At 41.2% G+C, this 14,320-nt stretch overlaps 1 protein-coding gene across 1 annotated transcript; it reads left to right on the top strand.

Annotated features, from left to right (window-relative positions):
- Nucleotides 1-6,320: 6,320 nt before the first annotated feature.
- Nucleotides 6,321-13,515, top strand: parp10 (poly(ADP-ribose) polymerase family member 10; the record flags this gene model as incomplete). The annotated part of the gene is made up of 10 exons (XM_079232154.1): nt 6,321-6,495; nt 6,897-7,139; nt 7,238-7,468; nt 7,560-8,596; nt 8,757-8,969; nt 9,993-10,119; nt 10,192-11,181; nt 11,612-11,745; nt 11,829-12,003; nt 12,096-13,515. The coding sequence occupies 10 exons, from the start codon at nt 6,321-6,323 to the stop codon at nt 12,392-12,394; spliced, it is 3,624 nt and encodes a 1,207-aa protein (XP_079088280.1). The 3' UTR covers nt 12,395-13,515.
- Nucleotides 13,516-14,320: the final 805 nt, after the last annotated feature.

The raw sequence follows: 14,320 nt of genomic DNA, 5'->3' as shown, positions 1-14,320 counted from the left end.
GCCCTGCCATTTGTTTACCCCGATGGAAACATGTCCTGTGTCATGCTGTCCATGAGCAGCTTTTGTACTATTGTATGTGCATAATTTTTGGGTGGCTCTGTTGACCAAGTTTCCATGAATACTGTGTTAATGTATAGAAATAGCAAAGAAGCATTTTGGAAACCGTTTACATCCAAGCTGACAGACATAATAAGCTTGTAATTGTCCTCTTGACTACGCTGTAAATATCCCTTCAATTGAACTCTCCACCATAATGACAGGTACAAGAATCAGCTCTTTTTTTTTTCGTCACGCCGACCAAATTCTCATGAACTACCTGCACTACAGAGCTGCCTGCATCTTGATCGTCTGATTATAGTTTGACACTTTAAATCCAGTCAAAAATCAGCCCCATGCGACATATTTCACCTTAATGGGACGTTTAGGGCCCTCGCCAGGGTTTTAGAGGTGACCCAACACACCCTCACCTCTGCTTTGAAATGGGAAATTATAAAAATGTCATATTTCATTTATTCGTTGATTTGTTCTATTATATTTCTGTGAATTGTATTTCTTAACATTGTGGTCAGAAATGATGGTACTGCGATACTGAATAATTTTCCTTTACTTTTTTGTTAACCTAAAGTGTGTTTATTCATATTTTAATATACTGAGTCTAAAAATACCAAAATCAGACCCTCCAAAACACAGCTCGCATACATTTAAGTGTGTTAAGTAACTTGTGTTACAGAACATTGTCATTACTGCAGCACTATACTGGGAAATCTTTTTTTGACATGCTAAATATTATGGGTATTGGAACTTGGTCTTGTATGAATTTATTGAATTTTAAATCCCTCCACACATTTCCCAGAAAAAGCGTTGAGGTCATGATCTAAACACCCTCAGTACTGCCCTCATTACCCATGAGCCTCCAGTGTTACTACAGCAGAACATCACTGCAGCTGCAGCGATCAGCGCAGTGTCAAAGGTCACATTCAAGAAATGTTGGGTCACAAATCATTTTTATTTACATCTTTTTAACTACACAGCTCATTATAAATTGAGCAGCCGGTGATGAAAAAACATTGTTTTGGGGCTGATTGGTGGAATAGTGCACTGACCCTAAAGGGCTCTATTACAGGAGCCCTGCAGCGAGAGGTGGCTTAAGAGTTGTGCTATATATATATGACTCAGTGTTATGGAAAAATGATAGGAATCATTGAAGTGTCACAAGAACACCAGGTTCTTGTTGAAGGTTGTAGACGTTTATCATTCGTCACGAGAATCGGGCATATTTTACAGCCTATACAGGGGTGCCTTATCATTGAAATCAATACTGTAAATTTCTGATGTACATTGTGACATATATTATTAATAAAAAGTAGGTTTCAAGTGCCTTTAATGGGAGGTTTTGACCATCAAAATGCACTGTATTGTAATTATTTTCACTATATTACTTAATTTGTCAGCAACCTTTACAAGTTGATGTTATTGTGTGGACAGAGTCCATTTTAAAGGAACAGTGTGTCTCATTTAGCGTGATCCATCGGCAGAAATGTAGAAAAGTGTGTTTTCTTCAGCGTATGATGACGTGAAAATAAGAATCGTTGTGTTTTCGTTACCTTTAGAATAACCCGTTTATATCGTTCATATCATACGAAGTGGGTCCTCTTCCTGAAGCTTGTCGCCACGTTCTACAGTAGCCCAGAAGGGACAAACCACACACTAACTCTAGACAGGGCCATTTTCAAACGTTCACCTTGACCACCTTAGTTTTCCTCCACGCTTGGCGGGCGGCAGGAGTTTCAGTCGGTTGCAGTCTGCTACCTCACCACTAGATGCCACCATATCCTGCACACCGCATCGTTAAAGCGCCATATGCATGATACATGACATATCACCACTTAAGTACACGTCAGTATTGTTTAGTAAACAACGATGAGTTGGCAACATATCTTGCTTTGCAGTTTTGACGAAATACATGCTAATCAGCTGCATTTACTGAAATTGTTGTCTATGTGTGAACGCTTTATGACTTTTCATTTCCACCCAAAAGGATTCTGCTCTGAAACATTGTAACTCTTCTTGATTCTGCTCGTGAAATAGGTTAGGATTGTCTCCATGTGCCTTGAAACATAAGGCCTTTGCCCTGTCAGGGTCTTCAAGGTTTTTTCTCCTCTCCACGTGGGAGCCGGCTGACACCACAATATTTGTTCAATTCAAACATGACGGCCACCTTGAAGACGTCTGTTCTGCAGGGGACGCTGCCACCTAGTGGAAAAGATCACGTATCAGCATCACGTCGCTTGATTGGTCCATTATAAGACCGATGCGATGCTCATAGCATTAACAAAGCTTTTAAAAACTGTCTGTCACACACCTTTATTTGACCTACACTTCAATCCAGCTGAGGCCTAAGTTGTTGTATCGTTACATGAACCCAAACAAAGCAGCACAACATTCACATTTTTATTGCCGTTGTGTAATTTCTCACTTTCAGGTCATTGATACTGACTTGTGTGGGAGGGATGGATAATGAAATACTTGCGTTATTCCATCATTCAGTTGTCAGTGAACTCCCACAATACAGAAATACATAATTAGAGTGTTTTGCTCAAATAACTGAAAAGGACAAGGAGGCTTATTAATAAATAATATACACATGTATTTTGATATATGTTGTGGGAAGCTGTAATATAGATGCAGCTTGTACGGTATTCTGACCGGTATACCAATTATTTAGGTTGATGATTAAATAAAAGATGAAGAGAAATACATCACATGTCAGAGGTACAGCATACTAATTGTTTCTATAAACATATATGTTTTGCCTTTGGGCAACAACTTTGAACTTGTGTCTCTTTCTGCTGTTGGGAAGGTTGTTTCCTTTACATATTCATCTCATCTCCATGCTTTAAACTGATTACGTTTAAAGGATGAAATCAGAAACATGTTCCTTTGTCCACTGCAATTAGACTTTTACTGATAATATAAATGTGTGAAAGCCAGCAGATTATTGTGGTTATTCTTTATTTCCATTTAATACTCAACATTTTAGTTTTTTGCTGAAAATAATCTATATTAAACACGTCATGTGATACCACCGGAATGCAACACCAAATCTAAATAGCGGAGGGTAAACTGCTTCAGCAGGATGTTTGATTTTTAAATTGAAAGCTTAAATGAGATTAAAAATGTAGGCTACGGTTGTTATCCCTGCAGACTCTGCCCTGCGTGCTGCTACACACTTCTTGGCTTATATATATATTTTTTTTTTGCTTCATTATGAAGCAGCCCGGCGTATCACAGCTTGACTTCACAGTACAGCTGTTTTCAGGCTGCTGTGGGAGAAACGTGTTCCTTTTCACAAATTAGTATAATTAGCGTGGTTGCTGAATCAGAAATCAGACTCCTTATTAATTCTTTATCCTTTTTTTAAATTATGAATCCACGAGATATAGTTGAGTAAACAGCCCAAACTTATTTCAAACATCAAAACTTATAATGATGACACGTTATTGATGGCATGATAGAGGCTGCCTTGAAGGCTACATGGAATTACATTCACTAACATTACTTGAAGCTCAGCCTTTATGCAATGTGCATGCTGCATTAAAAATTAAAAACGCTCAGCTTGGCCTACTGATTATCTATGTTTACGTTAATAATAATGGCATGGAAAGGTAATGAAGTATAGAAAGCACTGACTTTGATGGCTGCTCAGCCACTGCTTTATTTATATCTCATCCGTATACGAACGCACTCAGCATGGCACATGAATTAATCATACATACATAGGCCAATTATTTATTTTGATTGTTGTAATTTTTATTTCATTTACAACATCAAACCTCAGAAGAAAGAAAGAAAAAAAGAAAGAAATAACCGGTTTTAGTATGATTGGGAGTTTCACGTCCTTCCAATTCACAGTTATAATTTGTTTGGCAAACAATTAAAGTATATCCTGTATCTTTGTTTTGTGCCATATATCTCTTAAGGTACATATTCTAACCAAAATGACAATGTATCTAAGTAGACTTTTACTTCTTTAATTTTGTATTTCTTCTTTACACTTTTCTAGAACCCTTGAATTAATCACGTATCCCAAAAGACTGTACACACACCACTTATAATAAAAACATTTATAATTTATGAGATATAGTAGTTGCATTACAGCCTATAGGGTCTCATTCACTCATAATAATTCAGTATGGAACACTGATCAAGCACATATAAACTCATAATAAACACTGTATGATGAAGTGCATGCAAGTATATTGGACTTGTAGCCATAATTATAGTCAAAATCAAATAAACCCCTTGCGGATTTTGCAAGGAAGCGTATCAAAGTCCATGGCCCACTCCTAATCTCCACTCTTACGGACTTTGAGGCGTGCAATTTACATTTACTCATAAACATTAATGAGTAAAGATGGGTGCATATAAAACACATGTAATCAGAAAAATGGAAGCAGAGATTTTATATATTTTTTATATGAAAGTATAAAGTTCAGTATATAGTTCAGTATAAAATAGAATATGTCTTATCTTGTGAGGAAAGAGCCTGGAAGACGTTCAAAGTAGGGAGTAAAAAGTATGCAATAAATATCAACAATTGTACATTTGTTCACATTTTCTGGAAACATGATGCGTTGCAGCATATCAAGCCCTTACAGTCTCTCACACTCAACCAGGTGAAGGTGAAGTCAGTAAGTCTCTGAGGGTTTAGGGTGCAAGGCCTTAGGGTTAGAGGGGACATTGGGTTTGGGTCTTTGAATATATCTGTGCGTTCCCCTTTAAATCGTGCAGCTGATGACGTCAGCCCCTGCCCGACGAGCAGCACAACACGGAAGTGCTCGGTCTCTGGGTCAACCTGTTTGCGCGGAACGACTTTATGAGCAAATGTTTACCTTTTAGCAACAGGTAAGTAATGCTGCAACAAACATGTGAACACATGGGTGGAATGTATATTATTATTTGTATGAGAATAAACACCATATGCGATTTAAAAAAAAAAAAAAGCGCTTCCGTGTTCAAACATGGCAGCTGCAGCGAGCTAACTTTCTAGTTTCACTTTCTAGAGCTAACCGCAGAAAAACAGACGCTTCAGATAAACTGCACGCAGTGGAAGAACAACAGACAGTTACTGTGTTGAAGGAAATGTTTCATGTCGCAAATGAAGCACCTTAACATTTCGTGAGCTGCTACGAAGGCCGAGAGCTTCCTGTCAGGTAGCCTCAGTCATGTCAGCGCTGTGTAGGCCAGAGTCTCCACTGACAGGGCAGTTTACTCTGTCCTCTAACACGTGGACAGATCCTCAAGTTAGCCCTTAAAATACGTTTAAAATGCGAAAATGTGGTTGTTGTGCTTCTGTGATGAAATTAATGTTGTATGTTGTAAATAAGTCAGTTTAAAACATTGACTCTGACTTAATATTTCCTTTCATATGTTTTAGAAGTATACTTTTGATATATAATGTTTGTCAAACGTCAAATTAAAGCAACATTGCGTTTCATTTAATCGTCACACAGTCTTGTTTATATGTTTTTTTTTAAATGGTAACTTTCTGTTTACCTGCTTATGGAGAACCCAGAAACTTATTTGCACTCTTGTGTGGAAGTCTGTTTGAAATTCAGTAGAATCAGAATCAGAATTAGAATCAGAAACCGTTTATTGCCAGGAATGTTTGCACAAATGAGGAATTTTGTTAGGCGGAAGGTGCATACTTTAGACATTTAGACGAGACAAACAACAATCAATGACAGCAACAGTGCAAATGTTTAAATCAATTATAGATAAAGATAGTGCTCAGACAACAGATAACATTAGAATAATGAATCGGTTAAAATCGTATATAATACAAAATAAAGTGTGTACAGGACTGAGGTGCAAAAGAAACAAGTGGTTGATATGTACAGCATTAATAGTAATTATCACTTGTCTTGTGCTTAATATGGTCAAATATTAATACATGCATAGTCATTTGAGTCAAATGCAATTTCTCATTATTTATTACAAAATGTAATACTTAATTTTCCAATTATATATTTCCTAAATGTATTGCAAAATCAAATGGTGTGAGAGCTTTTGATATATTTTAAGTGTCATTCGTGTAAATGTTAAAAAGTCTGAAGAATTACCCTTCCACAGTTTCCTAAAGCCCAAGTTGACGAGGGAACAAGGTTCTGGTCTCTGAAGTGTTCTGTGTTTTTTTCATTTGTAGTCCGAGTAGTATTGACCAATCACGTTTGAGTGGACTTTGCATGCAGTTAAAGGAAAGCAAAATAATGCATTGTTGAAAATGTAATCTCTAAAACTCACCGGCAATATTTTTCAGAATGCCTGTTGAAAGCCCAGAGGACAGGACGGTGGAGGTGCTGGCGCTGCCTGCAGCAGTGGACGAGGAGCTGCTCTTTCTGTACTTTGAGAATAAGCGGCGCTCTGGCGGAGGTCCACTCGTCTCTGTGGAGAAGAACGGAGACCGCGCCGTACTGCTGTTTGAAGAGGCAGAAGGCAAGTGGCAGCAGAGTATTTGTAGGGGGGGATTTGACATTAGCTGCTTCAAAATCTTTAAAATTTCTTTTAAAAAAAGAAATCATTAGTAACATCAACAAACAATATCGTAGTCAACACAGGTGTAGTCTGCACTTGTGAGAGGTTTTATATTTACAGTATTATTCAGGCACAACTTCTTTGAACAGCCCTCAATTACTTAAGTGGGAACAAAGCATTACAGTGATAATCAGAAATTCAAATTGAAGACGATTAATGGAACAAGTCTCTCAATTGGTCATTTTGCCTAAACCCTCAGGGACTTACTGAGTTCACCTTCAACTGGTTGAGTGTGAGAGACTGGGCTTGATATGCTGCAACACATTATGTATGCTAATTCTTTCTTCTTCTGTCTTTGACAGCTGCAGCCAGAGTGCTGTCGAAAGGGCACCACGTTCTGCATAACGTCGAGCTGAGTGTGAGAAGGCCGGCCTCAAAGGACCAATGTAGACTGCTGCTGCGGGGGATCAACCCCAACACCACCACGGAGATGATAGAGCTCTATGTGGAGAACTTGATGGGCTTGAACATGCCGGACTACACTCTGTATCCGTCCCCGGGGAGAGATTTCATCCTCATTCTACTCAACCAACCCCTCTCGAAAGGTGTGCTAAGCACGCATGTTTTTCTTTCTGTTTTTGAAGCGCTTCCAAATATTTCTTTCATGGCATTGTTTAATATATTTTGTTTTCTTGTTTTGTAGATTTCCAAAACCTCAGCGTTAAAATCTCCAAGAGGAAACTTGACGGGGCCGAGGTAAGTCTGGAACAGGCTGATCCGACGGACTCCGTCTTGGTGGAGAACCTGCCCCCTGCCACGTCTCCAGACCTGCTCACTTTGTACTTTGAGAGCAGGCGAGGAGGGAATCAAAAGGTGAAGGAGGTCACGATGCTTTCAGATCGCACAGCCAAGGTGTCCTTTGTCAATTATGAATGTAAGTTTGTTTTATACAACCTTTTTTTAAACCTCTTGTTTCGCCTTTGGTTTTCTTTAATAACCCAAATGTCTGTATTTCCTTTGAACAGCCGTGGGCCCGATTCTCGACCACCCGCACAAGCTGGACACCGCCGATCTCGTCGTGAGGCCGTACTTTGACTTCCTCTTACCCACGGAAAGATTAACGTCACAGGACTCTGGAATTGGAAGCCAAGATATGACTGAGAGAAACTCTGAGGATATTCAGATGCAGACCAGTACTCCCATGGTGGTCCACGCAGACAGCCAGTCCTCCTCTCAAACGGCTTCAAAGCCTCTCGCTGCCCGTGCAGCAGCAGTGGTGGAGGAGGAGGAGGCGGCGGCGGCGGCAGAGGAAGTCATGGAGGAGCAAACTGAGGTGGAATCAATAATATCAAGTCAAATTCCTGTCGCTGACCCAGTGAAACTTGCTTTGTTTCAACTCGGCACCTTCCGACAGGACACTGAAAAGGCTCACCCAAATCTCACCATCCAAATCAAAGACAATAACGTGCACATTGCAGGCACGGACGGACAAAAGGTGGAGCAGATAAAACAAGCCATCTTGGACTGTTTTGGCAAAATGGCCGAGGCTCGTTTCACCCTCGAGTCAGAAGAGGCTCAGCTCCTCGCTAGGAAAGACGTCAAAGAGCGTCTGCTGCAAACTGTGGCTCAAACTGGGTCGCCTGCCATGTACACCGTGTCGGACTGCAATGTCGTGGTCACCTCCCTTTCCCAGGACTCGGCCAACCAGGCGTGTATCTTTTTAAAATCCCAGCTGTGTCACGTCAGCATACTGGTGGACTCGAAATACGAGTGCATGTTGTATTGCAGAGAGTGGTCCGAGTTCCTGCGGGCTCTGGGCTTCTCCACCGTAAAGGTGTCGCAACAAGGAGGGAATATCGACGTGTTCACTCTGAAAGGGATGGAGAGCGAGAAGCAGGCGGCGATCGTGCAGTTTCTCACGACGCCCATTGAAAGGGAGACGGTCATCTCGATGGTGCCAGGCATGTTGAAATACATCCAGATCCATTGTCATCAGCTGTTGGCCGACATGGACCAGGTGTCTATTTTTCCTCTAGAAGCAGAGGACGTTTGTGGGTTGAAGGTATGAGATGCACCAGCGTCACATGTCAAAGCAGAGTGGTTTAATGCCAACTGCCTCCTTAATTTCTGGTGCATTGTTTTAACATTGCTTTTGAAATTCCCAGCAGATTGTTCTCATCTTTTTGTCGTTTTTTTTTTTTTTGTGTGAACGCACCCGATAGATCCAGGGCCCGGCGACCGCTTGTCAAATGGCCGAGGAGGTGTTGCAGGATGTCGTGTCCTCTATCTGCACCAGAACCATCACAGTGAACGCTCCGGGAGTGACCAGGTTTTTCAATGAGAAGGAGTGCAAGAGCATCATGAAGGAGATGGAGACAAAGTTTACGGTCTACATCAGCACAACGTTCGTGCCCTGGGAATACCTGCCACACCAGGTAACGTAATGATGGAGCAGAGCAACTGTTTCCCTTTTTTATGCTTTGTGTTTTCCCCTTCCTCCTCACTTCCTCTCAGTTAGCAAGTCAAACCAGTCTTGCCGCTCGTTTGTTGCCAGCCTCAGCTCAATTATCACACACATGTATGGAAAAACAGTGTTTCAGTCTAACTGAAAGGCATTACTGCATATCAGAGGCCAACATCAGATTTAAAAAAACAAAAACATACTTGTGTTTTCAGACCATCAACTGCATCACTGCTGGCTATTTTCCAAAGCATGGCAATTTGTAAGATTGATGAATGAATTTTCTGACACACAGTTTGGATTTTCTTTGTCACAGTAATAATATTATGAGGACTGTTAAAATGCTTTTTTTATGCCATTTTGTAAATTCTAAATGTGTTTGTAAGTTTTTGACATCTGAAATGTTGCAGAACAGCAACCATTTCATGCAAAAACGAAAAGTACCATATTTATATTGTGTTTGTCAAATTGTCCATTTTTTGCTTATTGTTTCTGTGAGTTATTGTTCTGGCAACATCATATGCCAATGTGATGCTTTTCTGCAGCTTAGCCTCCAGTCGTATCATAGCTTGACAGATTCCTTGCACTCACCAACAAGGAATAATCTCTTCCTATCTTACCACACAATGAAAATGCCAATGTGATCAAAGTTAGTGTTGGGATGCCTCGAGCCAATAAGCAAGCTTGAGGAGGGTGCCAATCAGTAGAAATACACCCTAAAACTTAACCCTGAGGTATTCTTAATTAGTAAGTGAATGAGTCCACAAACACAGGCGATACAACACGGATGCTTTTTATTTTTATTTTTCTGAGCGCCATTGTTCCCCCCGAACGAACAGACTTTGCCGCTGCGCCCCAGAGACGCAGCAAACATCTGTAACAACTGGAGGCGTTTTTCCACACTATACAGTATACCGAACCTCGGCGCAGTAGAGACATTGTAGAATGTAATTGTGAATTATTGTTCACAGAAATGCTGTATTTGTCTTTATTTCAGGACATCTTTGAAACTGCATGGAACATGATGTCCCACAGAAACTTCCAGAAAGTGGCTTCGGATGGTTCTCCACAGGAGTTAAAGGCTGATGCAATGCAGACGGATCAAAATGGAACTCAAGACAAAGGTAATATCTCCGGTCTGCAATCATTTCTCATATTTTTGTGCAGTTTCAAATAATCCGTCGACCTCTTTGCAGGCCTTTTAGATGAGGCGAAGAGAATCGTCTCCACCGTCGATGAGGGACTCGAGAATGTGGTGACGATTTCAGACCAACCCGACGAAATGGACGACTTGGACCTGTACTCTGCAGAGGAACCGACCGGCCTGGCAGACCCGGAGTCTTCTCTGATGGTCGTGGAGGATTCCCAGCTCTCGGCTGAAGGGAAACCTACAAGTGGGCTGAATGGTGGAGCCCTCTGCTTGTCTAGCAACCTCGAAGAAGAGGCCCAAATGTCTCTGGCCATCCAGTACTCTATGGAGTCGAGTCATTGGTCCCTGGAGGAGGAGGAGCAGCAGCTGCAACAAGCCTTGGAGCTGTCCAGGAAAGTGATCCAAAATGCGGCACCTTCTAGTAGCGAGAGCCCCCCGGTGGTGAAGGGCAAGGACGTTGCCTTGCAGGACGCCATCAAGGGAGCCAACACCCTCCAGCTACTTGTGTTTGCAGGTTATAACTGCGACCTGATTCGCGTGGACATAGCCTTCGGGAAGAAGGTCAGCCAGAGGCAGGTGGAGGAGAAAATGGAGCACAGGACCGTGAAGAACATGTCGGAGTACCACAGGACGTGTCTGGAGATGATCAAGCGGAAGCACGGAGTCGAGATCCAGGTTCAGGGCACCATCATCACCGTTTCCGGCTTCAAGGACTACGTGCACGGAGGGTTGTACGATCTGAAGCTGCTGCTGGAGAAGATGTCCTCTTCGGTGTCCGACCGGGAAATCCTGAGGACTGTCCAGTGGCTGTATCACGACCCGGCCTCTTCGGACGCCACCCTTTATCCGCCCGACGCCACCGTGTTCATCGAGAGCGCTTTGAGGATGAGGATGGAAAAGGTCGACATCTTGTTGGACAATCAGCCCCACGTCATCAACTTTGAGAAGATGCAGGAACAGAACGTAGCTTCTGGGAAATGTGTGAAAATCTCCAGGAAGCTGCCGGAATCAGGGGATTTGGATGCTGATGTAACAGGTAAAGTGATCTTTTATAGTGTTCTAGTGCAGGATGATCCTACTGTGTGTTTAGAACAAAATGTAAAACAATATGAGGCACGAATGTATCTGAATGCACCATTTTAGCCAGCGATGGACAATGGAAATAGGTTTTTATTGTGTTGTCCTTGACATTTTGTGTCATTTTGTTGTTTCTTTCTAAACTTGCTAGCTGAATTTATTACTCTTAGCTTGCTGGCTACTCCATTTTATTCATTTAAATAACAGTATTATTTCTCGACGTATTCAGTTATGTTTTACCCGTCAGATCATTTTTTTACTGCTTTTTGACACTTTTTTTTTTTTTTGCTAAATGTCTCTGCTGATAATGCTGTTATGAATTAAAAAATGACCACAATCTAATCCAACAACTGAATTCAGTGATGAAGACTAAATCCTTTGTTTGACAGAAGAGGAATACTCTCTGCTGTCAACTCTGCCCGAGGCCACCAAAGTCGACGAGGAGTCCGATGAATTTCAGAACGTGGTGAAGAGTTTCTACGAGAGCATCCAGGAATACCACAGCAAAATCCGAATCATACAGGTGATTGAAAACAAAAACAGCCTGCATATTACGCAACAATATGTTTGAAGCCCCTTGTAATAACACTCCCTCCCCTCCACCAGGTGGAGAAGCTCATGAATCGACTGCTGTACAATCAGTACAAGTTGAAGAAGGCGAGCGTACTGCAGCGCGCCATTTATCCGGAGGTCGAGCGGACTCTCTATCACGGCACAAGTGAGACGTGCGTGAAAGAGATCTGCGTTCACGGATTCAACAGGAGCTTCTGTGGAAAGAATGGTATGTTTTTGGGTTGTGTGTTTTTTTTTGTTTTTTTTTAATGCCACGCTTCAACTTGTCTCGATTTCTGACATCTTGTTTTCTCCACGCAGCCACCGTCTACGGGCAGGGCGTGTATTTTGCGGTCAACTCGGCGCTGTCTGTCCAGGAACAGTATTCGCCCCCGAATGCGGACGGACACAAGTACGTCTTCGTGTCGAAGGTTCTCACGGGAGACTACACGAAAGGCTGCCACTCGATGAAGACGGCCCCGCTGAAGGAGACGGACGGCATTCCCCTCCGGTACGACAGCGTGACCGACGACATCACCAAGCCGGGGATGTTCGTCATCTTCAACGACACGCAGGCTTTTCCCGAATATCTCATCACGTGCCAGAGAATCCACCGCTGAGCAAACGGAGGATAAATCTGGAAGGAAAATTTGGTTTATAAAGGGCTAATTATTATTATTATAATAATTCTAGTGACACGTGTTCTTTTTCATGATGGAAAATGTCATCAAGTATGGATTTGGAATGTTTGATCGGTGGCTCCGCCTTCAGTTTAGTCACGTGATCAAGAGAAGCTCATTTCATTTCAGTAAAGATGAATTTGGTACCACACACACACACACACACACACACACACACACAATGATTATTCTCTTGGCTTAAACTTGCGAGCATCCGAAATATGTTGTGTTTATGGTCTTGAAATCAAACATAAATGCTTTGCTGCATATTGTTCCTGATTTTCCTTCATACAGAAAATGTGGCTATCATAAAGTTTTTGACAAGTAATTATTTCGCTTGGTGACAAAGCTAGATATGCAGCAGTGTAACAGTTTATATCTGCAGGAGGTGAATGCAAACTATCTCTACCCAGTCATTAGTTTGTGCACATAAAAAGTTTGATACGAACAGAATATGATGTATATTTTTGGGTTTCAGTGATTTGAGTTTCCCTGAAGCTCGAGGCTCTTCTTAGTTATATGAGAAGAGATTCTAAGAATAGCAGACCCAAGTCCACTGCTCCACCTAATGAGAATGTTATGCAAAAAGGAGAAAGATTAGGTCTTGGTTGAAAATGACGGAAGTGTCCGCAATATCATGCAACTCGTTTTGTTTTCTACGTTTCAAGCTGTCTATACATGTTGTAAATGTTAAGCCTTAACTATCATGTCTAGCCCAAGGCAATTGCAAGAAATGTGTATTATTATTTTAATAAACAACATAATCTATGAGTTAGGTCTTGTGTGTCATGTGCAAAAAAACATGTGGTGGGTCTTGATTTCCTGTTTCTTTCTTGGTGCGATAAACGCAGGCCACATTTGTTGACATCATGATTTGTGCCTTTTTGTGAGTCTGTTTTGATCATTGAAGTGCTCTGAGCACACTTATTTGCATATTCTTATGTCTGTGTGACTTCTGCCGGGAAGTATATTTACCAAAGATCTTTTTTATTATTTTGATTTTTACTACAAACACTGTAAAATCATATTGTTTGTTTTGTTTTTTAAAAACATGAAGACATTGCAGTCTAAAAAAAAGATAATTAATATTTTTTAAGAAAAATAAAGCTTCTTTAAATGAGATACCATTAGGTGTTTGGAGATCAGACATTTTTGAGCTTTAGCAAATATTTTAAGTTAACAAGGCAGCCCAAAAAATGACTGGGCCTGTTTCTCTACTGTTGTGATGTAGAACATTTGCACACACTAAAGTATTTGTTTGATTAACAATGTTAATTGCTTGCTTCTCCATGAATATGATTCTTTAGACTTTTTTATTAATTTGCATCACACTGTAAATTGTTTTCTATATGTATAGTTGCAACTGATTTCTAATGGGATTGTAACAGAGTTAATAATTTAAAGAGTAACTTCTGCACTAAAACATGCTGATAGTTTGTGTGACCTGAGGCTTTTTTAACTGCAGGGGGCAGCAGTTACACCTTGGAGCAGCTACTCTGCCGGAAATAAAAAAGACGAAGAAGAGTTCCACAGCGACAACATAACTACAACTAACTACCCGTCCGTCCAACTAACGGCTGTCTCGCGGACAGCTAGCTTAAGTCAGTAACCCACAAACTATGACACCCTAAATGTTAACAGAAGAAGGGACAATAAAGCTTCCGACTCTTATAACGTGTTTGACATCGGTACGTTGACGAGTTTAATTCAAGATTTGCAAAAAAAGAGCAAGAAATAGTCAGGTGCACGCGCTGCGCTCGTGCTAGCTAATGCGCTAGCTAGGAATATGAACGTTCGCGTTTTGCTAACGTTAACGACTTTTCCGCACGTTTGTTGTCTGAAGATGTCGGAGACACGTTAGTCACG

Source organism: Taurulus bubalis (genome assembly GCF_910589615.1).
Source record: "Taurulus bubalis genome assembly, chromosome: 16".
NCBI lineage: Eukaryota > Metazoa > Chordata > Actinopteri > Perciformes > Cottidae > Taurulus > Taurulus bubalis.
This window is presented reverse-complemented; position numbering and strand designations above follow the sequence as displayed.